Source organism: Rhea americana, unplaced genomic scaffold, assembly GCF_003343005.1.
Source record: "Rhea americana isolate MKP2758 unplaced genomic scaffold, rheAme1 scaffold_48, whole genome shotgun sequence".
Lineage (NCBI taxonomy): Eukaryota > Metazoa > Chordata > Aves > Rheiformes > Rheidae > Rhea > Rhea americana.
Window position 1 is genome coordinate 4,344,585 of NW_028186623.1, and position 24,039 is coordinate 4,368,623.

The 24,039-nt window shown below is 51.2% G+C and overlaps 1 protein-coding gene across 1 annotated transcript in view; it reads left to right on the plus strand.

Annotated features, from left to right (window-relative positions):
- NECTIN1 (nectin cell adhesion molecule 1) overlaps positions 1-19,214 on the plus strand; it is a 72,142-nt gene extending 52,928 nt beyond the window's left edge. The window contains exons 5-6 of the mRNA XM_085316847.1: positions 1,842-1,993; positions 11,301-19,214. Coding sequence (XP_085172973.1) covers positions 1,842-1,993; positions 11,301-11,842 — 694 coding nt within the window. The 3' untranslated portion in view covers positions 11,843-19,214. The remainder of the gene's footprint in view (positions 1-1,841; positions 1,994-11,300) is intronic.
- The last annotated feature ends 4,825 nt before the right edge of the window (positions 19,215-24,039 follow it).

Sequence of the window (24,039 nt, forward strand, 5' to 3'; positions counted from 1 at the left end):
AAGACAGAGTGCGGCTGGAGGTAAGGAGAAGGGAAGTGAAAGAAGAGGAAAGAAGTAGAGAGTGAGAGAGACCAAGTAAGATTGAAGGAAATAGAGAAGGAAAAGAAAAGAGGAAGAAAAATCTGGGGCACAGAGTTGCCTCCTGGCTCTTTCAGCTCAGGCTCCTGTTCTCCTGTTCTTGGCCACAGGCTGCCTGTGAGCAGGGCCCTGGGAGACAGAGGCAGACCAAGGTGGTGGCATGAAAACCTGATAAATAATTGCACAGCTGCCAGCCACTTAGACATGTGGGGAGGGAKCATAGGGATGTAAGGAATAGAAATAAAATCTATGGCCATCCCTTCCTTCCCCACAGCCACTTKAATATTGTCAAACTGATTTCCCCATTGCCTTGACAGGACCCTACTGGTCAGCCAGAGAAATGGCCATCAGGGCTATTGGTTTACCCRTGTACTCATATGTGCCTCTTTCCATTGCTGGGGGTCAGGCAGCAACTGCTGCTGGTGACAGTTTGCTCCTGCCTGGAATGTGAAAACCAGCACTTGTTTCCTCTTCTCTTGTTTGGATGCTAATGAGCAATAGTCAGGGGAGCTCTTAGAGGAAGCAAAAGCCTTCTTTAGCATCCCACCGCCTCCTCTTACAAGGTGCTTAGTTTCTAGATGTGCCCTTGACTTTGTGGCTTCACTCAGAGGACCAACATTAGGATACCTTGTTGTTCACTATTACCCACTGGCTGGGTATAGCTGGAAAAGAATGCCCCCCTTTTTCTGTATAATGTGTTTGTTACACGTATGTGCATGTGTGTATATATAGACATGTAAAACGTGCATGGGCAGTTAGGCACAAACATAATTATACCCCATTATTCCCTTTTGTTTCCTATAAATTGCTGACAATATGTGAACATTTTTGTTGGGAGGAGGGGAAAGAATTACTTGAGTAATTTTTAATTGACTAAGAGAAGTAATTACTTTACTTTACTTCAGTAATTAAGAATAACCAGGCCATGTGTGTCTTTTCCTAGCACACAGTCTTACTTATTTTTTTATCTGCCTTTGTTCATTCATTCTGTACATCTCCAGACTCAGTTTTGCATTATTCCAGTTTTGCACTTACCTGACTCCTCTGACATGGGCAGGCCAGAGACGGTAGGGTTGTAAATCAGCAATGTTCTACTCAAGCTAGAGTTGCAATTAACACTGGCTGATCAGCTGCCCAGGAGAGATATATGGGCAGGAAACYGGAGCAAAGCAGGGTCAGGTTGGTGTCTGATTCCTGCGTTTGCTATCAAGTGGAAAGTCAGGGATGGAGAAGGGGTGAGCCTGACGGAGGTGGGCTAGCTGAAACAAAGCAATGACCTAGCCATCTTGCCTGAAGCTACCACCTATATSGGAACTGTGTAGACTGAAAGTGCTACACAAATCCAAGGGGCTGTGGGTGATCCCATACCTCAGTGACTCTTGTAATCACAGAGATTTAAAAAAGGCTAAAATGCAGGTTGACCAGAACAGCAAAGCTGCTGTGGCTCTCAGCACTTCACTGCTCTGAGTCAGTGGTTTATGGGTCGGTACAGTAGAGAGCTTGRGGAGAGTCCATATAAACAATCTGGTTCTCATCATGCAGCAAATTTACCTTGAAGACACTCCACTGACTCTTTCCTGTAGTTCTGCAGGGGCTTGGTTTAAAGTCTGATAACATAAACAAGTATTTTCCAGCCAGCACCACTGCGTTCTGGACCTACCCAAGGGCAAGAGCAGAATCAGCATGTCACCATCTCTCTGCAATGCTTCTTGACCCTCCCGAGTACCATCTCAGGGGTCAGCCATGATCTTTCTTCCCCCTAGGCCAAACGGGACTCTGCCAGGGAGCGTGGAAATCCAGAACAACACCATCTACTTCAAAGGGCCTGTTTCCTACAGTGTAGCTGGCACCTACATCTGTGAGGCCTCCAATGCCATCGGTACACGGTCAGGCTTGGTGGAAGTCAATGTCACAGGTAGGAAAAAATATGGTGTACACTGTAAGAAAGAGGAGGAAATGGTGGGGAGAGGGGAGTGTGAGCTGCTAATAAACTACYAATCATTTTTAACTTCTTTGTCTTGAACATCAGCTTCTCTTTCTAGGGGTGGGGAGTTTCTTGATGCAAAGTATGCAGARGAGTTCTTTGTTTTGCATTGGTTTTGGACTCATCTGGCTTGTATTTTATCTCCTTTCCTCTTGTTCTCTGCTCCTTTTTTACACTAAGATGCATTTGATCTCATTTTCCCTTGTCTTCTTTTCTGCTTTSGGTTCACAGAGATCACTGGACTTGTTAAAAGCTAAGAAATGTCAGGGATGTTGGAAAACAGGAAAAGGGGTAGGACAAGGCTAAATGCTGCTGAGGCAGTAAAGCATGAGATGGACAAGCCATTTGTTCAGGTGTTTTGTGGTCCTGACTTCAGGCAACTCAGATGATTTCTCGTTTGTGCTTCTTCTAATCCTGTATTTGTCTGTGCACTTGCTCACCTTGCTGTCACAAATTGCTCAGAGGCAGGCCGTGAAGACACAAACAGCTTTGGGCTTCAGAAAGGAGTAACATCACAAGATGCAGGAAGCAGGGAAGTGATGTTATGTGATGTCATATGAGACAGAGGGAAAGGATTTGATTACTTGCAAATCACTGTAGCTACAAGAAAGGGAAAAAGATGTGTGGATATGCCTACGTAATATCAGGGAGAGAAAGTGATGTCGAGAAACGGGTCAAAGGGAGGAAGTAAAATATGGCAATAGCCTGATTTCAGAGAGATGAAGTAACACCGTAAAGCATCGCCAAAGAGAAGTGGCTCAGTGCTTTGAGAGCAGGGAAGGGAAATTTACCCCATTCCTAGGGGATAAAAAGAGTGACACCTCTTGTCAGTAGGCTAATGACAGCTAGGTGGTGACCAGGTCTCATGAGAGCTGGAGGTATCTCTTGTAGCAGTGAGCTGGTGGCACAGAAGGGAAGCTGCGTGCTGTGGTGGGCTCTAGGCTCACAGCAGATACAGCAGGCAGCCACCAACTGAGTAGCCCTGCACAGCTGGGAGACTTAATGGTGGCTGAGAAGACTCGCTAGTGCTCTTCTTTGGCATTCCAGTGAGCTAGCAGTGCTGCTGGGSCTCAGCACTGACTCCCTTTGGGTGTTCTTCCAACACCCCAAAATGGGACTGCTCTCTAGAGGACAGGCAGCACAAACCATGCTCTGCACAAGGCCGCTTTGCAGCTGGGCCCATGGTGGGGCCTGTGGGGWCTGCAGCCCCAGACCTGCTCTCTCTGGGGAGAGCACAGCCACTGTGACTGCCCACAGGTGGTTTGGAGAGCAGCTGGCTTCCTGCAAATGTGACAAACTGCATGGGTGCTGCTCTGCTGCTGGCACAGAGGTGGATGGGTGATGAGGCATTCTGCTGACTGAGGACTTTCCCAAAGCATGAGAAATACAGAACCAATGTGGTGAAAAGAAGCAGAGCTTTCTGCACTCACAAGGCATGGCAAAAGCAGTCTGAGTCACCTCTGGGCTAGCGCRCACACATTGAAAGGCACTGGACACCAGTACGAGGACTGTTAGACCTTCTTGGAGTCTAGCAGAGGGCAAACCACAGCATCTGTGGTTGTCATAGTGGGCCACCTCTTTGAGATGGCTTGTTCCTCAAAGACCTGCCTAATCTGAGGTAGATGAAACTGGCTTCTCAGGAGAGCTGGGCTCCAGCCCCAGCACGCCCGCCGTCCTGCAGTGGAGACTGCTGAGCTAGCTTAAAAACAAGGCCTGGGCAGCTGACCTCCTGAAAATAGCAGTAACGTTGTATTTGGCATCCTCACTGTCTCAGTTCCCCTCTTCTGTAACCAGGCTAATTTTCCTCTATCCAAGTGCTTGGAGGTCAATGGATGAGATGTGCTAATTAGATGCTAATTACCAAGTATTTATTTATGATTATTATCACTGTAACAGGCCTTTAATTCACACCTCCTGTCCTGGATCCTTGCCTGCTGAGTTGTTCCTAGTATATGKTTTTCTCTGGGGGATTTTTCATTTGCTAGTGAAAGGAACCTGAATRATCAAGGGCTTTGTTTAGAATAGCTTCAGCCCAGCATCAGAGCATCCGCCCTGCCACGGCACTGCTAGAACACCAAAAGCCAGGGGATGGTCATGGCCAGAATCCCTTTAGTCACTAACCACTTCACGTGAGTTGCCCACCGACGGCATTGTATTGCTGGGACAGAGCAGACAACTGCCTGGTACGAACTGAGCAGACTTGCTTCCCATCAGCCATAGGAAACCATCCAGTGCAATAACTAGCACCTTGGGTCACATTTGAAGCAGTGATCAGAGAGAAAATGCCCCCAGCTTTGTCCTCAGTTTAAGAGAAAGAGGTGGGATTCAYCACAGATATTGCAGAAGACTTAGGGACCAAGAGGCTCTCTTTAACAGTATCTYATTTTACATCTCTGTGTAGCCTATACATCCGTTTTTAGCTGTCTTTCTGTCTGTGAAGCCACCTCCTGTTTCTTGCTCTGTCAAGCCACACGTTCTCAGAGAGCAGGTACAGTCCTCCCCTCATCTTYCCTACTGCCACCTGCGGTTATTTTATCTATCTTAGTGCAACGGTAACAGCATAGCCCAAGCGGCTGTGCCGGTCCCCTTGCATGGGGCGCAGGGTTGTGGGTTCCCCCTTGGGCCTCGGGAAATCTCCCCTGCCTGGTGGTTTTTCAGTGGGCTGATAGAGCAATGGTCTCGCACAGGATCTGGCAAGGTTTCTAGGGAATGAGTTTGGACTGATGCCTGCCTGCCTGTAATCTGAAACGTATTCCCAAAGGTCTGAGTTGTGGGGTTGAGGTTAAATGAGTGGGAAGGAGGGACGCACCAACAGCTGCCATGCTAGGAGGGATTAGCAGCCAACTCGTTAGGCCAGGGCTCCACCAAGTCAAAAAAAAAAAATCCTTTTAATAATTCATGGGATCTGAATATGTTTATTCAGTTCTCCCTAAGGCCCGATTAGGCCAGCGCTGGGGAAGGCTCAGCCAGCCTCGCTCAGCTATTACAGGTACATTTGTTTGGGTCTTGCAGGCAATTTAGGGATTGTCAGTGGACCACAAAACCTCTTTCAAGAGCTGCATGCAATAAATGGAGTTCAATCTAGTGAGCAGCCAGCCTTGGGAGAAAAAAAAAAATGGGAGGCTAAAGCAGATAAAAACCTGCAGCGACCTTCCTCCTCCTGCTCCGCTGGCGCCTTTCTCACACACGTGGACCTTCCGCCCCCTCCTGTCACCCCTGCATCCTTCCTCCCAGCCCCAGGCCCTGAGAGGAGGACCACAGGGTTAGTGCAGCTCCCCTCCTTGCAGAGAGGGCAATTTGTTCAGGGAGAAAAAGCTGAATGCTACTGTTAGAGTTACAGCACATTAAAGAGATTGATAAGTGGAAATTTAATATTTTATTCCTGCAATCTGTTCCTGTAATAGCTTCTCCTGCCTTGCAGGACCTTTGTCAGTCGCAGCCAAGCCATGTAGTGTGACTTGTAACTATTCATTAGAGGCGGTTGTGTGGCACAACAACAGGCTCTGGTTATAGACCGCCCGGGCCTGCACAGGCGTCCCTGCATGTCTGCACAGCTGGGTGGTGATCTTGCGTGGAGACGTGGGCATGCACGTACATACGTCCACCACATGACCCCGAGCTGTTTCCGGGCACACACACACGCACAGTGTGCGTCCGCAGCTGTGTACGTGTATGCACGAGCACAAGAGCATCAGTGCATTTGCGTGCGTGAACTGGCATGCATTTATGAAGATGTGCTTGGATGTGCGTGTCTATCTGTACCTGTGCACATAGGCACTCCTGCGATCGTGCCCGTGTGTACACATGAACACCTGTGTGTGCGTTCATGCACTTGTGAATTGGCTTCAGCCAGAGCAAGCACGAGGAAGAAGATGTTAAAACATCTCTTCTGCCCACGGGCCTCGAGCACCAGGCAAACTTCAAACCCAAAGGAAAGCCACAGTGCTAGAGCTAAGTGGTGGGGGGAGAGCACTGGAAGCAGAGCCTGTGCTGAGACCACGGCTGCTGTCAGACACTGCACTTCAGGGCTCCTGCCGTTTCCCAAGGCCAGGAAGGGTCCGTTTCCTCTGGGATACGCAGGGCCGCTTGCTTTGTGTACCCCTGCCTCTGCAGCCGCCAGATTTCAAGGAGACACCRTGCACATGTGTGCTGGGCAGCGGGTGCCCGGACTGGAGGCTCCGCGTCCTTCCTTGCGCGAGGGCCGCCGGTCTCTCCGGACCTGCAGGCAGGCTGGTTTGGAGCCGAGCAAGAGGCTGTGGCTGCAAGGCAGCGAGGGGAGGAGGCGCTGGGAAAGCGAGGGGGGAGGCCGGCTGCCCCCGGTTTGCCCGGCTTGCAGCGGAGTTATTTACACACCACCGGTGATCTCATCCCAGCAAGGTCATTGCAAACAGCCCGCGGGGCTTGCTGGAGCCCTCCGCCATGCGGCGGCCGGCCCTTTTGTTGCAGGCGCCGAGCGCGAGGGAGAAGCCTTTCCGGGAAGCATTAAACCCCGAGCCTACCGGCAGGTGCACCCAAAGCCAGGCTCCTGCCGGGTGGCAAGCCCCGAGCCGGGCCATGCCAGCAAGCGCTGTGCTCCTTTAGGTAGGAAGACATACACCAAGGGGGGGGGGGAGAAGGGGAAGTTGGGGATGGGGAGGTCCGTTTGATGCTACTCTTCTGGATTTCTGCTACTGCAACCTGTCTGATGGCATCTGTGCCAATGGCCTCTGTGGGAGCAGCGTTTGATTGACAAGCAGTAGGTGACCTGACAGAGAGATTAAAACCTAAGGCACATTTGGCATCTGGCCTAAAAGCCGTCACACTCCGAAATGCCGGCAGCAGCTGCTGAACTTCTGGATTAGTTTCCAGTGGTTTTTCCACCCCCGCTGCCTCCTCTCCCCCCACTCCCACCTCGCTCCAGTAGAAGGGGAGCAGAGATGCCACTGTGAAGAAGGGAAAGGCAGAAGGGAGAGGGGAGACGGTTTCCACAAGGACTGCCATGGCCAGCAAGCAGGGGCATTGCAAGAGGACAGCAACACTACGGGGCTCCCCGTGCCACAGCCCTGTCCGTGCTGGGGYGGGCCCGGAGGCACTTCCCTACCTTCACCCCCACACACGTGTGCTTAACAGCAAGGGTCACAGGCCTTGCTGTGGCCTATACCTGCAAGGAAAGGAGGCCATCAGCTCTCTTGCCTCTTGGAAAGAACTAACAACTATCACTGCTGCATTTGCTGAGAGCGTCTGGGAGCTGGGACGCTCCGTGGACCCGTCAGCTTTCCTGGTATCTTCATGCCAGTAATGGGCATCTCAAAAAAAAAAAAAAAAAATCAGGTTTGCAAGGTGCATATCCCCAGGGATGCATTTGGCTGCAGCAGCTGAACCTGCAAGTACTGTTGCTGGTACTGGCCGCTTGGCCAGCAAGGCTCAAAAAGCATTCGATAGGGGACTGATGGACAGGTAGCATGATCTGCATAGGTCTCATTTTTATTGGAAACCAGCCAGGGATCAAAGGGGATGTGTGGGCTCGGCCCCGTGCCAGAGCAGAGCCCAGAGCGACCCCTCGTCTCCCCGCGCTCCCAGCTGCCGCCCCGCGAGGGCTGGCTCCTGGCACGGGGACGGGAAGCTGGGCTGAATGCAACAGCTGGCAGAGCGGGGCAGGGAGGAGGCAGCGCTGCTGCTTTCATTCCTGTTCATACAGCACTCCCTGTTTTTATGAGGGCTAGGGGGTGGCAGGACGGGGGGAGGCTCTTTATATTGGCATTAAAGCCTGGCTTGTTCCCCCTCCCTCCGCTGCGCTGGCTCCTGTTTCTTCAGTCCACTTTTCACAGCGGCTTTAATTCTCTGCAGGCTTTTCCTAATGGATTTTTCACATGGGGCCCCCAGCGCGCTCAGCGCTGCTGCTCAGGCATCGCGCCGGTTTCCAAGCATTTCACGCGCCTCTCACACACAAAAAGGGGATCCTTTTCCCACACTTTCCCCTCTCCTGCGTGGCTGCGGCTCGCGCGTCTTCGGTGGGCAGAGGGGGTAAACCCCGCTTCGTCGGGCCGGCGGCGGCAGCGGCGTGGAGTCGTGCACCGGACCTGCCCCGAGTCATTAATTAACTTGGCGGTTAAACGTGGAGGAAGGAGGCACCGGGCCAGGCTCTGCCTCCCAGCTGCCGCGAGAGCTTGGGTCGCAGGCGGGGGGTGACGGCAAACGGGGCGCCGGGTGATGCCCGCCCGCAGCTCCTCACCCCCCCCCCCCCCCGCGGCGGTGCAGCTCCTGCCCCCTCGGCTTGCTGCCGCTTGCCCGGGCCGTGGCCAGCACGCTGCGGGCAGCCCCTGCCACCCTTCGGTGTGCTGGGCCCAGCCGGCGCCGGGGCTCGCGGGGGAGCCGGGCAGAGCCCGGGGCCGGCGGCGGTCTGCACCGCCATCCAGCGGCAGCAACCCCCGCTCCTAGCCGGCCTTCCCCTCCGCTTTCTGGGGCGCTAACTCCTCCTTTTCATCCATTTTCTCCCCCTCTCCTGCGTGCCCAGAGCCACTCGCTTCTGCAGGCTCTGGGGCAGCGCGGCGGGCGGCCGGGGGAAGAGCAAACTGTTTGGGTAGGGAGGGGGTGACTGGCTGCTAGCTTGCAATCTTCCCAGCTCCTTTCTCCCTCTCCCCGTCTCTTCCCACAGTTTGGTTTTGTTTTCTCTGGCATGGGAACTGGGCCACTGCGAGGAGGACGGGGATGGGATGCGAGCAGAAAATAGTTCATTCCTTCAATAACGTGTGAAATCCAACACAGTGACGTGTTAATTTTCATGTCCACGGCGTTGGCAGTGGCAGGGGGGTGGCACGTAGGCGAGTGTTATCTCGGGGGCGAGCAGCGCAAAGGGCACGAAAAAGATAAATTTATATGAAAAAGGTAGAGGAGCATTCCCCCCCCCCACTCCATGCCTACAACCTGGGCTGTTAGTGAGGCTGTTAACAGAAAAATGGGCCAAGCGCCTTTTGAASATGTAGTCAGATCTCGCCTCTCCGCCCTGCCTGTTTTCCAGAGCTGGTCGGCGGAGGAGGATCACTCAGGGAGCCCGAGCCTCCCTCTCCCCATCGGCATGCATGCCACAGCTGGGTCTTTCCAGGGTGGGGTGCTGGGAGCCCTGGTCCCAGGCACAAAAGCAGCCCTGCTTGGGGGAAAAGCCTGGTAGCACTGCCGAAGAGAAAGAGGGTTCAGTCCAGAGCCCGTGGGTGCCTGAGCTTGGTGGTCTCCCCTTGCACCAGCTCAAACTCCAGCTGGACCCTTGCACTGGGCACAGCTCCGGGAGCCACGCACAAGGGCCCGTGCCCCCCGCCACCACGCCGCGGCACGGCACTGCGACGGGAAGGCTGGAAGGGGCGGTGGGAGCAAGCCTGGGGAGGTAGCACAGGCAGGGCTGCTGAGAGCTGTGGAGGCATGCGTGGTGGGAACAGCCCTCAGCAGCCAGGGCTACCAGGGGTGGACGTGACACTTCCTGCTGTCTCTGCAGAGAGGTTTTCCATTAACCAAGTGGCTGTGACAAGCTTTTTGTTGATGCAGTTTGTGGTTTTGGCTTCCCAGAAGCCAACCCCAGCTCTCTGTGCTGGCATACGTGCCCTTGGTCTTCAACCAGAGTCCGTCTTTGGAGAGAGATCCTGGCTCCTGCCTGTGCAGTCTTTCTCCTCATTCTGCCTGAGGAAGGGCACCCCTCCATCTGCCTGTCCCCCATCCTCTTTTGCCCAGTTTGCTGCCCTTTGGCTGGGTTCAGACTCACAAGATTTTGCTCAAAGCAAGTCAGCCTTGTGGAAACCAGGATCATGTTTGCTGGGATGATTCCGAGGAAGGCAGGAAYGGTTTGAAACAGCTCTCAGGCACAAGCAAAACCTTATGCCACAAGGGTCAGGCCAACGATTAATTCAGAACTGTTGCCCAAAATCTGCAGCAGTTTCTGCCCCGAGGAAGCYCTCTGCTCCCCCCCTCCTGAGAGGGCTGCGCTGCCGGGAGACCCCCTCCCTGCCCAGCTCTGGCCTCTTTGAGATTTCCTGCCCTAACACGGACGCTTGGCCACCGGCAGCAGAGTCCGGCAGGCTCGCGAAGAGGGGGCAGGAAGCGGACTCTGCCCCACAGCCTGCTTGAACTCGCGGTCTTTGAGGGCCTCCCTCCCCGCTGCCCCGTCCCGATGCCGCCCCGGGCAGGCGCGCTGGGATCGCCCGTCGGCCTGTGCCTGTCCTTAGCAGCCGGGGCGAAAAGCCGGGGCCAGCAGGCTGCGGAGCAGCAGCTCGCAGCCGCGGCCGGGGCGGGAGACGGGCGTAGGAGCAGCCCAGGCTGCCGCGCTGCTGGTCGTACGACGCTGCTGGGTGCTGCTCTTAGCTCTAGCTGGGTAAATCCAGACCAGCAACTCGATCTTCACCTGCATAACTGAGCGCGAGGCCTGAGCCGGCGTCTCGGGTGTTTGCGTGGAAGGGACACGTGCCGGTGCGGGCGGCGGGCTGCCGAGCCGGTGCCGGCGGGCAAGCAGGGCACCAGCTGCTGCGGGAGCCTCAGGAAGGCGATTTAAGTCCTGGATCAAACTTCATCTGTGCCAAAATGTGTGCGCTGAACAGCATGAAAGAGAAAGGAGCTTCTTTCCCATTGCTTTTCTTCTCCTCTTTTTAGTTATTTATTTATTTTTAAATAGGTCAGGGTATCTGTAGGAGCAAGACTAGCATCTGCAGTGGCACTGTGCTGGCCGTGGTAGTAACAGAAGGAAAGGAAACCGCAGGAGCTCCGTACCCGCGCGGTTCAGAGCACGGCCGGGTCGGCGAGCGGGTTTGGGAGCAAGCTGTGACCCTCGGTAGCACCGGGCAGACACGGAGAATTCGTGTGTATGGGAGGGGAGCGGGGGGACCGACGGCAAACCAGCCCCGGAATGCCACCCAGTAAAAAGAAAAGTGTCCAGGCTGCAGGGACGGGATCTGAGCAGTTTGGGAGAAAGCGGGTGGGCTGGAGCTGGAAATGTCACTTCTGGCCGGCCGGGCTCCTGCACGGGGCTCGGCGCGCCCGGCCAGGCGTGCTGCGTGCCCCGTGCTAGCACAGAGCACCTTTGCACTCGTCCCCTCTGAGGATGCACCTTTTTCCCCTTTCCCCGATTTTTCCCTTCCCTGTTCCTTACCCTCATCTTCCCACCCCTCCACCTGGAAAAGAAAAAAAAAAAAACAAAAAACGGCAGCGAGAGCACGGAGCAAGGGCGCGATTCCGCATGGTTTGACACTGTTCCCCCTTCCATCTGTCTTTTCCTACCCAGAATTTCCCTACACCCCGTCTCCAACCGATGATCGCAAATCCGTGGTGCAGCCGAACATCCCCACACCCGTGATTGGGGGCATAGTGGGAGGCGTCTCGCTGGTCCTGGTGGTGGCCGTGGTGCTCGGTGTGGTGCTCCGGCGCCGGCGTCACACCTTCAAGGGTGACTACAGCACCAAGAAGCACGTGTACGGCAACGGCTACAGTAAGGCCGGCATCCCGCAGCATCACCCCCCCATGGCCCAAAACCTCCAGTACCCCGACGACTCGGACGACGAGAAGAAGCCGGGCCCGCTGGGCGGCAGCACCTACGAGGACGAGGACGAGGACGTGGGAGGCGAGCGCAAGCTAGGCGGCCCCAACAAATACGAGGAGGATGCCAAGCGGCCGTACTTCACGGTGGACGAGGGAGAGGCTCACCCCGAGCCCTACGACGAGAGGACACTCGGCTTCCAGTACGACCCCGACCAGCTAGACATAGCGGAGAACATGGTCTCGCAGAACGACGGATCTTTTATTTCCAAAAAGGAGTGGTACGTGTAGCTCGGCCCCCCCCCCACCACACACGCACACACACTCACACACACCTCTCGCTCCACCGGCGTGCACACCCACACGCGCACACACACGCACGCACGCACGCCCCACGCAAGCGACGCCGGGCCGCCCGCGCCGCGCTCGCGCCCTCCCGCACGCCGCCCGGCGCGCACCGCGGGCGCTCCCGGCCCGGCGCGGAGGCGGCCTCGCAGGGCAGCTGTGCTTACAGACCGTTCGGGGTTTTTGTTTTTTTTTTTCCTTTTGGAAAGGGGAGGGGGGAGGTTGGGTAATTATTTTCTCGCTTTTGGTTTTTGCTTTTTAATTTCCCTGACGACTTTTGTCCCCTTCTGTGGTGTCTGTATTGGTCGGTGGCTTAGGTGTTACTATTTGCTTTAACGACTGTTGCCCAGCCTGTATATTACACTCCGTCGTGTCTTCATGTCTCAGACTGCCCTTCAGCCCCGCGTCCCTCCCCGAGTTCCTTCCTCCCGCTTCGACACCCCCGAAAACACTGGAATTTGTTTGTACGTTGTCGTCGTCTTCTGTTTTTAACCTCGGGAGGGGGTCAGGCGGGCTGTCCGAAGAAGGACAGAGGCYGGGAGAGCTGATGGCAAAGGAAACTTAGGTGCCATTATGAGATGAACTGATTTTTTTCCCCCCTGCGTGTTTTGTTTTCGTGGGGTTTGGGTAGTGTTCCCGTTGCCCACCGCCCACCTGGGGAGACCCACTCCCAGTTTTTAATAGCTCGGTAAAAGCAAAATGGGGAGAGAAGGGGGGAGAAAAAGCCCTAGAGCAAACCCCAGGTGCACGGGCTGATAGCAGGGCAGGGAAACGGAGCTACCATTTTCCTCCTGCAATTTATTATTTCCTGGCTTTTCATTTTCTGCCTTTGTTTGAGTGCTCTTTTAAGAGAAAGAGAAGGCGTATTTATTGCTGACATTTTTTTCCCCTGTGATGGCTCAGAGAAGTGCTGGCTCCTTTTGTTATTGTCATTGCTGCTAGTACCGGCCACGGAGCAGCTGACGGCGGCACATCTACTGCACGTACACCGGCGCTGCTGYGTACGCCGCGCGCGCCTTGCTGCCTTGCCAAGGGAAGGGGACCAACCGCTACCACGGCGCTTCTCCCACAAACTCACGGCCTTCAGCTCTGGTCCGCAGAGCCTTGCAGGGCAATTTGTCCCGGGGTACAATCCAGCATCTTTGAGGGTTTCAGTAGGCTCTGGATCCAGCCCCCCAGGTTTTACTRTATCACTAAAGCTTAATCATCATGTGTTTACACCTTTTTTTTTCTTTCTTTTTTGCTCAGAGCATGGGGGCAGCTGTCTCTAACTTTTAGCAACAACCCTAGCTTTCAGATATATTGCTTAGTCTGTGTCGATCGCCACTTTCCCAATATCCCATCCCTCTTCCAAGCAAAGCCTGGGTAGGTAGGGCAGGAATGAATGAGCCTGGGGTACTGATCTTATCCTCCTTCCCTCATGCCACTGTGCTGCGAGGGGGAGGCTTGGACTGCTGCTATCTCTGCTCTGCGTATGGCTAAATGCGGTTCCAGACTGCAGGGCCCTCTGTCTAACACTGACCGTGTCCAGATGAGATTCACTGGGTTGGGGGTTGTGTTTTTTTTTTTTTTTTTTCCTTCGTGTGTGTGTGTGTTTGTGTGTGTGTGTGTGTGTGTGTGTGTTTTAATTCGATCTATAAATAAAAACTTTTGTTTGGAAAGAAATCCCCAGTTTTCTGAGCTGTATTATCATGCATATCTAAATATAGCAGGACTAATTTTCCTCCTGCCTCTCCCACTGGGTTTTGCTCCATGGCATTCAGCGGTTATCCCACTATAAAGGGGAGGGTGGAGAGTCAGGCCCATGCAGATGAGCCAAGGCCAGACCTCTGACCCACGTGGCCCCCAATGCTTTCCTTGAGTGTGCAGTGCTTTGGCCAGACAACACCAAGCTCAACCTGAGCCATCCAAGTTTTGTAGCTTGCTTTTATTGTGTTAGTGGTGTAAGGGAATGGGAAATCCGATTGTTACACTGTAATCTTTCTGCTGTTCCTGCCAGCCCTCTGTGCTTCCTGGTTTCTGGCAGAAGAGTCAAATAGCATAGGAAGGCTGTTTTGTATCCTCTTGAACCAGGGCAGACAGAGATWCCCATGGGATCTCTTGGGCTGGACCATAAGAAATATGACTAAACCTTCCTGTGTCCGTCCTTGGCTGCCAGGAGCGTGAGGGCATCAGAGACCACACCAGCCAAGTTCATCCTTACTCCATATTTGAAAGCCCACAGTGTATGGATTTAGGGGATCTCATTTTCCCCTTCCTGCCCCATTACCAAGCAAATCCCCAAAGAAGGAATTAAATTTGTAACATTTCTCCATCTCTCTGATTACTAGTAGAGGCTGAATATTAGGAGCTGTTGTAAACCTGCAGAGGGAATGACTTCCCTTTCGTGCCTTGGAAAACAGCATACACAGGGCTTTAAATCCCCACCACCAAAGTCTGAACCCTGTAATCTGGGTCAGGACARAGCAGCATTGCTAAGCACTGTACCTTGGCCATGACTTACTGCAATCTAACGTTGGGGTATGCAGCAGATCCTGCACTGTTTGTAGTTCAGAAATGGGTCAGAAAAGTTCTGCTCCCAAGTGAATAATCCTTTAGATCTGAATTTCATAACTAAGCTCTAAAAAGGGCTGTGACAAAGTCTCAAAGCCCAAACTTTGGGTGACCCAAGACTGAGCTCAGAGTGGAATGAGTGGCGTGGACCTTCTCTGCAAGTTTTGTCCTGTGCAGATGCACGCTGCAAGGAGATGGATGGACCTGGAAAAAAACTTTTAGAAAATCCTCAGAGTCCAGCAGAAATTTTTTCATATTCTGCATTAGTCTTGGGCAGGAGCTACTAATCTGATCTGGCAAACTCACATTGCACTGAATGCGCAGCATTGTAGCGGGGAAAGCTTGATGTCCCGGCTCCTTGCTAGCCCTGCAGAGCCTTTAGAGACCAGTTGGTGACAGGCCCCCAACTGTCGATCGCATTCCCTGTTTGCAGCAAATGGAAGTGACAGATGCCATGGTCTGTTTGTGCAAATACGCAATTGTGAAATGAGGCTGTGTTTGCTAGCAGTCGCACAGCACGCACTGGTTGGGGGGATAGCTGCGTAAGACAGTGCATCTTATACATCTGGAACACAAATTAGAGCTGCCTACAAGTTAGCTACCCAGTAGGTGAGTGTGCATTTGCATGGATGAAGCATAGTAGGGGCTGYAGGCAAACCCTAGGCTTTTGCCAGCCAGAGGCACAAGCAATGGTGAAGTCAGCTGCTAAAGACCAAGGGTACAAAGCCTGGCAAATGGTGCAGACTGGTCTGRGGGAAGATAGGATGAGCATGACTGTTTTTGAGTTACAGTATGGCCGCAGGAAATATGARCAAGATATTCTAGGAAACATGCTTTCGTAGTTGTTAGCCTTGCACTTACAGGCATCATTTTTGAGATGTAGCTTCTTTAGCTTTTTCATTGCCCATTCCCATGCTGTCCATGTAGCAAGCCATAAGGGGGCTCATAAAACAACGGGGCTCGGAGGAAAAGAGGAGGTAGGGGAGCAATATGGTACTTCCAAACTAGAGCCTGTATACAGGTCTTTTCTGCTAAGTCACACTCTTTGCTGTATGGGACAGGATCACTGCGCACCAGCACAAGTCTAGGAAGGAGTCCTGCCACGTTAGCTTACTAATGTGGTTCAGAAGAAGGGTCAAATGATTATTTTCCACCTGGGCAAGCCTGGAGTGGAAGATCCTTAGTATTGCATGTGAGATACTCTGCAAGTTCATGTTTCAGCAGTCCTTTCCCTCTCCTCCTCATCCCTGGGCCTTTCAGCATCATACCACTAGTATAATTGCCCCCYACAGCCATAAGAAATGTAGCCTGTGTGCAGTGGTTTGCTTCTGGCTGTTCGTTGCAAGGTCAGTTAATTGGCCAAGAGATTCTTGGGATGATAATTGGACAAGTGATTAGCCCTTCAGCTACAGTGAGGAAGGAGAAAAAATGTGTGGAGAAAGAAAAATTAGATTGATATTTCATCTGAGAGCTACTTTGATACAATAACAGTATCACTCCCTTCTCTGAGTGAAGTTGCTCTGAGAGGGCCCTTGAAGGTAATTAGATCAGTTTTTCCACCAGCATCAGGAAGAAGGTGATACCTGGCTACACCTGAATGTGGACGGWGAGCTCATTAGAGATGCCAAATTGAAGCCCACGTAAATCCTGCTTCCTGGGAGCTGCTGCAGGGGAGTGAAAGTGTTGGAGTCTGCCCAGCACTCCTCCTAGTGCTGCTATTAGYCAGGCAACTGAGAGCTCAGGGAGAGGAAGGATGTATTTATTCCTTTCCTTTGGGATGGTGTCACTTGCCCCTTTGTGCTTCACCTTCTCTGGATGGGCTAGATGCTGGCAGACTGGAGTCAAGGTACCAATTTTAAGTGACTCACTTTTTACAGCTCCATACGTGAGCTCACAGTCTGGGCCAGCTGGGCCACTCTCCAAGGGACCCTCAAGCTGACTTAAGAGAAAATTCCCTGCTTCTCCACTCATCTTTTATCAGAGTTGCTAAGGAGGTGTAAAGTGTCCTTGTTGCACCTGACAAACAGCAAAAAGAAACTGCCTTTTGGGAGATCAAAGCTGTTTGTGGTGGCATCCTTCCTTTCCGCCCAGGAGCTGGGTGATGGTGTGGTGATCCCCCTGGGTTTGCTTGGGGTGCGGGAGGAGCATGTCCTCCCCCCACCCAATGATCTCTCAGGCCTGTGGGCATGGAGTTGGCCTTCTCTCAGGCCAGGTGCTAGGAAAATGCTGCTATCCAGGAAACTGCCCCACTTCAGGTTGGAGCTTTGGAAGTGAACTTGTATATCCCATAGGTGGTACATGAATTTGCTTTCTGCTAGGAAAGTGTCTACTGCCTAGGAATTGGGAGTGTGCAAAGTGCCTTGGAGGCATGGATGTTTGCTCTGCCTCCAGCTGAAAGGAGATGTGTTGTCCAGATCCCTTTACTGGGTTCCTGCCAGCAAAGAAACATATCATCATGGTGCTTTTTTCTTCGCCCTTTCCAAACCCCGATCCTGGAAGGCAACCTGAGGCAAAACCTGTGGCACTTCAAGATTAAGACAAGCAGATGGGGAAGCCTGAACAGGTATATGAGAGAGAAGTGGCCTTGGGTCAATTTAAGCCCTTGTGGTACATCACTGTGGGTCTCACTGCAGGAAATGGCTCTCTTAAAGGAAATGCAGGTGCTTTTGGGCTGAGCCCCTGACTGCTTCCCGTGTGCATTCAGGGAGCTGTACTGAAGCAGACGCATCTGTGTCACAACCCGAAATGAGCATGTAGTTTATGTACAAAAACACCCCAGCTGTTTCCCTGCTGGGGCTTATGTCTGGGATTATTCATTGCAATTCACCCTAGTGATGTTATTTTCCCTTATTTAATTACAAGATCTTTTCCCCCCCCCTCTTGTTAAATCATTTTCATTCAGTCAGGGAAAAAAAATGAAGATTTCTTTAGGAAAAAAAATCAGACAAACTCGAATGGTAGCACCAAATTGATTGCATAGACATAAGGAACAAAGCAAGCCATTTTCCTAATGTTGACACAAAAAAGAAACACAACAACTGTTCAGCAAAAATCACTGAGGGTTAGAAAAAGAGATTCAAAAATTTGATCTTCAGGCAATTGGAGAAGGGAATGCAATTAGAAGGGGGGCTGCTGGACTCCTTTGCTGTTTCTTTCTCATACTCACACACACACGCACATACGCACAGATATTCGGAGTTTCAAGCTGCTGGTCATTATGCTGAAAGAGTGGAGGGAAAACTCCCGTCTTACAGCTTAGTGTTCAGTTGCTCAAARGGACAGGAGATGGGCAAATATGTCATGTTAGCCAGCTGCACAAAGCTCTAAGAAGTATTTATAATGTAGAAATGAGGGGGGGTAGGGTGGGGGGTGTATCCAGGCCCATCTAAGAGGAAAAGCAATGGGGTATGTTGCAGGTGAGCTGCTTAATGATTTTCTGGTTGGCTTGTGGTGACAGGTAGAGTTTCCACTACTCCTGTGCAAAGTGGACAGGAGATGCTGCTGGAAATGCCTGAGAAGGCTGTTTGGAGATGCAGACTTTGGTCTTGGCTTCTCCTAGCCAGGGAGGTTCTGCGGAGATGGTTTTGAACCATCGTGGTTTCAAACACGTGGTCTGCACAAGGGCTTCATTCAAAGAGCCCGTGTGAACTGATCAAGGAGAGCAAACCTTTGGCCAGCAAGTTAGAATTCACTGTAAGGTTCCCACTTCTGCTGTGGCACCAAAGTTACAGGGTCTGTGTTTGCTCTGCTGGGCCGTGGGCAGTGGGCCCTGGTGGGAAGAGGAGGACACTGCCAGCATCGTGTGCACTGATGCCTGTTTTTTAGTCTATGTGGCTTTTGATAGCACTTTACCCTCCCCTAGTTCTCAAATCCTCCCCCCTTTCCCTCCCCTTTGTATTTGATGCAATTTGCTGTTGATTTGAGCAACTCCTTGAGAGAGGCAGGGGAAGCTGGAGGGGAGGGGAGGGTGAGACATCCTGGGTCCACATGCTGCTCCAAAATCTCGCCTGCCTCTGCTCTATCTTGCAGCAGCAGGTCAGGAAGGCCAAACACTGGGCTGGGCAGAGGAGCCAGGAGAAGGCCAGCGGCTCACGGAGAGGACAGCTAGGGCTGGGGTGCTGGAGGTAGATGGTGCTGGCTTTCTGCAGCGGGGTGAGGGRGAAGAATTCAGTCCACCAGCAAAGGAAGGAACCCCAAGCCTTAGGGGGTTGAGTTCATAYTTTGGACCAGTGTGACTTTCCATATGTTACACACTTCAGGGTGAATGTAACCAGCATATGGAGTCAGATCCTCCACTAGCATAAACTGGCATTTGAGGAGCTACTCTCATTGAGGATCTGGTTTTTCTTCTTCCTTTTTTTTCTTTTTGCATTCTTTATTTTTTTAAAGTGTGATTCCTTAACTCCAGTGATTTTATCTATCTTTTTCTTCTTCCTCTTGCTGTAATTATCATTGTGGAATAAGGACTACAAACAACCCCAACCCCACTTTTTTTTTTTTTTTTTTTTTTTTTTTTTTTCCTTTTTTTTAAGTGCTTTTGTAAAAAATAAAAAATAAAAATAATAATAATGTAATGGACTTTTATGATTTTTTTGTTTGTTTTCCATCCTTTGTAATAATTTGTTTGTTTGGGGTCCAAGGGGGGCATTTTCATGGTTACAATTTGTGTGGGCAGGGTGTTGCATCACCCTTCCTTTTACTTGTATAAAAAACAATAGTGGCTCAGCTGTGGAAAAAAATGTACTTTTTTATAAATAAAGAATTTTAAAAAAAAGAAATATTTCCCTCTTTTTTGTGCATCTGTGACAGCGTCGTTCTGCAACCTGTGGCTGGTGGTTTTAAGGGGAGTCACACTGGCAGAAATGGCATCTGCTCTCCAAAGTCCTGGGTCTGTTCCCACGATATGCAGTATTTTGTAATGGGAGTTGCTTGCAGATGAAGGCAGAAGGCTAAGGGTTAAGAGATCTGTGAAACAGTAAGTGGTTTGGAGAAGGTGGACAGAAAATGGCTGACTGTTTTTTGCCAGTAACATATGTAATACTCTGTGAAATTCTTGGACAGTATATTCAAAACAGATAAAAGGAGGGATTTTCCCCCATTCATGGAAACAGTGAAGTTCTCTGTCACAGGATAGCACTGAGGCCAGGAGTTAACCTGGGCTAAAAATTGTTTAGAAAACCCTATGGAAGAAAAATCCATCAAAGCCTATTAAACATAAAGACGCTGTCTGCAGCTCAGGAAGTTCTTAAGCTGCAGACAACTAGCAAATGGGACAGTCTTTTGGAAAAGTGTCAATACACACTTGGTATCTTCTTGTGTTTTCTCTGGGTATCTGAAATGAGCTGCTCTCAGGGACAGGATACTGGGCTAGGCCGACCCTTGGTTTGATGTGCGAGGATATTAAGATGTTCTTATTCTGCAATGCTTGGCTACTGTGGCGATCATGCATCAAAGACATCCAAATGCTGCAGGGATGCTATGGGTCCCCTGGGAGGAAAGGTCGGTGAGACTGGGTCCCCGCATCTCAGTTACCGACCTCTGCGCGGGGAAGAACAATTTGACTTTTGTCTTTCCTCCAGTTTCCTGACTGCGAATACATGCCACAAAGAAACCTTGTTCCCAAAGATCAAGGCAGACAGCTCTGCAAGACGCAGACTTTTCAAGAGAGGGAGAGAGAAAGCAAGCTTGAGATCAGAAAAAGTGTGCATGCTCTTCCTCACACTGATGTCAACAAGCACGTTGCCATGCCTCTGGCCTAGAGAGCAGAATACTCCTGGAAAGTGACCTTTGCACCCAACTTCAGCACATGGATGATCTACTGGAGAATGATTTTCTCCAAGTGATCAGCAAAGACTCACTCCAAAGCTTTGAGCCTGTGGGACGTGCTGTTCACTCCCTGGCCATGTAAGATCGTGGCTCTAACTAACAGTCTGATACGGTCTTGTAAATCTGTAAAGACAGATGCTTTAACTCTGTTTTCTGATCGCAAAACCTTCTTCAAATATCTATGAATTTGAACCAAAACCCAGCACTCTCCATCAGAAAGAGAGAGAGRGGGGGATCCTGACCCAAATCTGAACTTGGGTCAATCATCTCCTTTATGAAGACGTAAGCTGAACACAGAGGAAGAGGTTCAGGAGAGAGGCTGGAAAGGAGCGGTTTGTGCAGACTGTTCRTTCCCTGTCAGCGCTGAAGCAGGCATGCAGCATGCACCAGAGCAGCAGGAGGCTTTTGGATACCAGGGTAGCATGATCAATGCACTGCGTGCTGCTTGGCAAACAGCCGCCCTCCAAACCCCACGGCACTAAAGGAGCCAGTTGCCCGTCACTCCGACAAAGAGGGAGTCTGTTGGTGCACATTGGAATGGGGTTTTAGATAGCTTTGGAGAGGCTTCCCCCAGGTGCAAATGGAGAAAAGGCCAGGAAGACTCTGTTCTGAGCCATTATCCAGACTGCATTTCCATGGTCATRTATTTCACTCTTCTCAGCTTTCCTTTCCTGCTAGCCTCTGTTGGTAAAGACAGATGCTGGCAGCACAGCATTGCTCAGCTGTCATCAGTCAGGTCAGCAGCCCTAGAAGAGGCCACGATGCAGAGGGGCAGCATCCTATAGAACCAGACACACAGCAGCTGGTACAGCCACGCAAGCCAAGTCAGGGAGAAAGGGGAGAAAGAAAAAGAGCACAGGAGATCTTGGATGGGATTYTAAGATGGAAAGAGGGATGGGAGGGGCTGCCTTTGCCCACTGTCCTACTGGGATGCRCCCCAGGGAAATTCTGCACTGACTTCCCAGGCCATGTCTTACAGTTAAGCGATGATGGATAAAACCCATTGCATGGGGCCTCTTTCTCAGCAGCTCAGGTTGCAGAGAGCTGAACACAGCAGGAACTGACTCCCATACTGTGCCCCTAAGTATTGTGTTTCTCTGGAACAAAACAGAAACACGTTGGGGGTGAGAATGCCAGTAATGCATGTAGCCCATGGAAAAATGACAGCGTGGCTTGAATCTCTTCTCAAAGCCACGTGGGCCACAAAAGGAGCTTTAGAGCCCTGTCAACCAGCAGAGGTGCCAGCAATTAGCCAGTGGAGGAGCTAGATCAGGGCAGGAGATGATGAACAAGAGAGGTCCTGTTTGCTCTTGGGCTGTTCACCCAGCTCTGAGCATGGTCCAGCAGCAGAGTGMCAGTCCAGCCCCAAGGAAAACCATGAGATTTATCTCCCTAGAACAGGGAGAAGCATCCAGCTCTGAGAGTCCAGGGCTGAAATATCCATGATGAAGACAGAGAGCCAGGTTCCTAGCTAGYGTAAGCACTTCCAGCTTTTCTGACTATAATAAGTTATGCTCATTTCCACCCCCACAGATTAATGCAGCCTAAATTGGATTTGTAGTAAGTGAGAGTGAAACACAGCTCAGCGCAAGTAAGGAATCACCAGGCAATCTGCCTGATATCCCTGGGCACAGACACCTGAGGAGGGATTAAGGCTTTGCCCAACACTCGGAATGAAGTGGATCTCCCCAAGGATAGCAGACAAAGGCAGTGTACCTGGGAGACATCAGACTGAGGCATGGCTTTTGGCTAYGAAGGAGTTGGGAGCTGTAGGGACACAAGAGACAGGTCAGGTCACAGAGCATGGTCCAGAAATACCTGACTGCCAATCTAGAATTCACTGGGAGAAGACCAAGCTAAAGCACCCGAAGTCAAACTGTACCACTGAGCTAGTACAGAGCTCAGTCCAGAATCACTGGAAAAGTAGAAGTGAGAGAAAGCTGTCAGTTTAGAATAGAGCTAGGTGAATTATTTGCAGTAACAAATACATTTGATTTTTTTCCCATGGTTTCAATTATTTGCAAACCTGAGTTTGATTTGTATGAACATGCTTGTTCAAGGAAATTGCTTTATGCAAATGTATTCCAGCCAGGGGACCCTGTGACATGGAGAAGTGCTGTTGAGCCTCACATGCCCTCGGTGATATCTGACAGAAAGAGAAGGGGGGCTGTTTGACTCCTCCTCCAGGGAAGGCACTTCACAGCCTTCCCAGGCCGGTTTAGATGCAGGCTTCCTCAAAACTGATGTGTGTTGCACTCCTAAAATTTTACATATTGGCAGGCAGAAATCAGACAGTTAGACATCACTGTGCACAAGTATGCACAGCATGATAAATGTGCACATCCTTCAAATACAGGTTAAGGATGTTATACCACCCTCCAGGGAATGAGTTATCAAAAGGTAATAATTTATTATTGCTACCAGCCATTGGAGTTGCTCCCTTAGCTTGAGCAGCTGAGATGAATGTTCTGGCCTGAAACCTGACTGAGCTCAGCCCAAGGTGTTTTAGGGACTATACATTTCAAAATTGCTGGACCCAATCCAAATCCCCAAAGTAAACGTGTGGGCTTCTGACCACACTGTGTGGGATTTGGGGATGAAAATGGCTTGGGTGGGGAGCAGGCACTAAATACCACTTCAGAAAATTTGCAGAAAATACTGCCCTAGTTTGCTGATGAGCTCAAGAGGAGCAACTCTGTGCTGGCTTAATCCTACAAGATCAGAGGAAGTGCCCTTTGGAAGGAAAGGGGTTTTTTCKTTCTTTATTTGATGCCTGGTTGTCAAGCTCTTTTCTAGTCTAGTGCCTAAGTGTCTGGTATATCTGGGGATTTGCAGAGTGAACCCTTTTCCTCCATCCATCTGCCTGCAAACCACCACTAGCCCCATAGAAAGAGGTGCCTGAATGTTTCCATTTCTCCCTTATCTCCCTGTTCTTCTCAAACTTCTGCCAGCCTGTTTATCTCACAGTTTTGAAAAGAAAATTGCCAACTTCACACCTGTCAGGCTTAACTGATTGCCTGTCACTTGGAGGGAGGGAACCCATCTGTATGGCCCTGGCCTCATAGACTCTGCTTGCAGGGGAAATGTCTCCATCCCTCAAGGAATGAAACACTTCATTTCCCATCTCCAGGCCTCGTCTCGCCCTGCTGTAGATTCAAGCCTTTCCAATTTCCTCTTTGCAATAATAATAAACAGTAGCTTTCTGCTGGCACACCGTTTCATCCACCCAGGGCGCTCATCCCGTCATGAAACACTCATGCTCTGAGGTCCACAATTTCCCTGCTGTGCTGAAGTGCCCTTCCTTCAGGRATGATACAGAGAAGTGAAATGACTTGAGCAAAGGTGTGCAGGGAACCAGTGACAAGGCTAGGTGAGGAGCTCAGGAGAGCTAAATCCACACCTTGCTCATCAGAGCACGGTTCTGCCTACAGGATATCTGCAAACATGTGTCCACTTTCCATCCCCAGTAGGTGCCTTTCCATCTTCCTTTCTCTACCCACTCTGAATCCACAGAAACTGGAAGAGACTTAATTCTGGCTGCGCAGCTTAGCAAAGGAGGAGGTGGGAGGAGGAGCAACAGGCAGGAGGGGCACCCAAGCCAGCTGCTGCCAGCTGTGAGAGGTCCATGGCTGCTCGTATGAATGCTGCAGCTGTCTGGGCTTGTGAATGGATACCAGAGTGGGAACACAGAGTCTGAATGGCTCACATAAACACTGCAAAGAGTCCAGATCTAATGGCRTGGGGGCTTTTGTAATAGGAGGAAA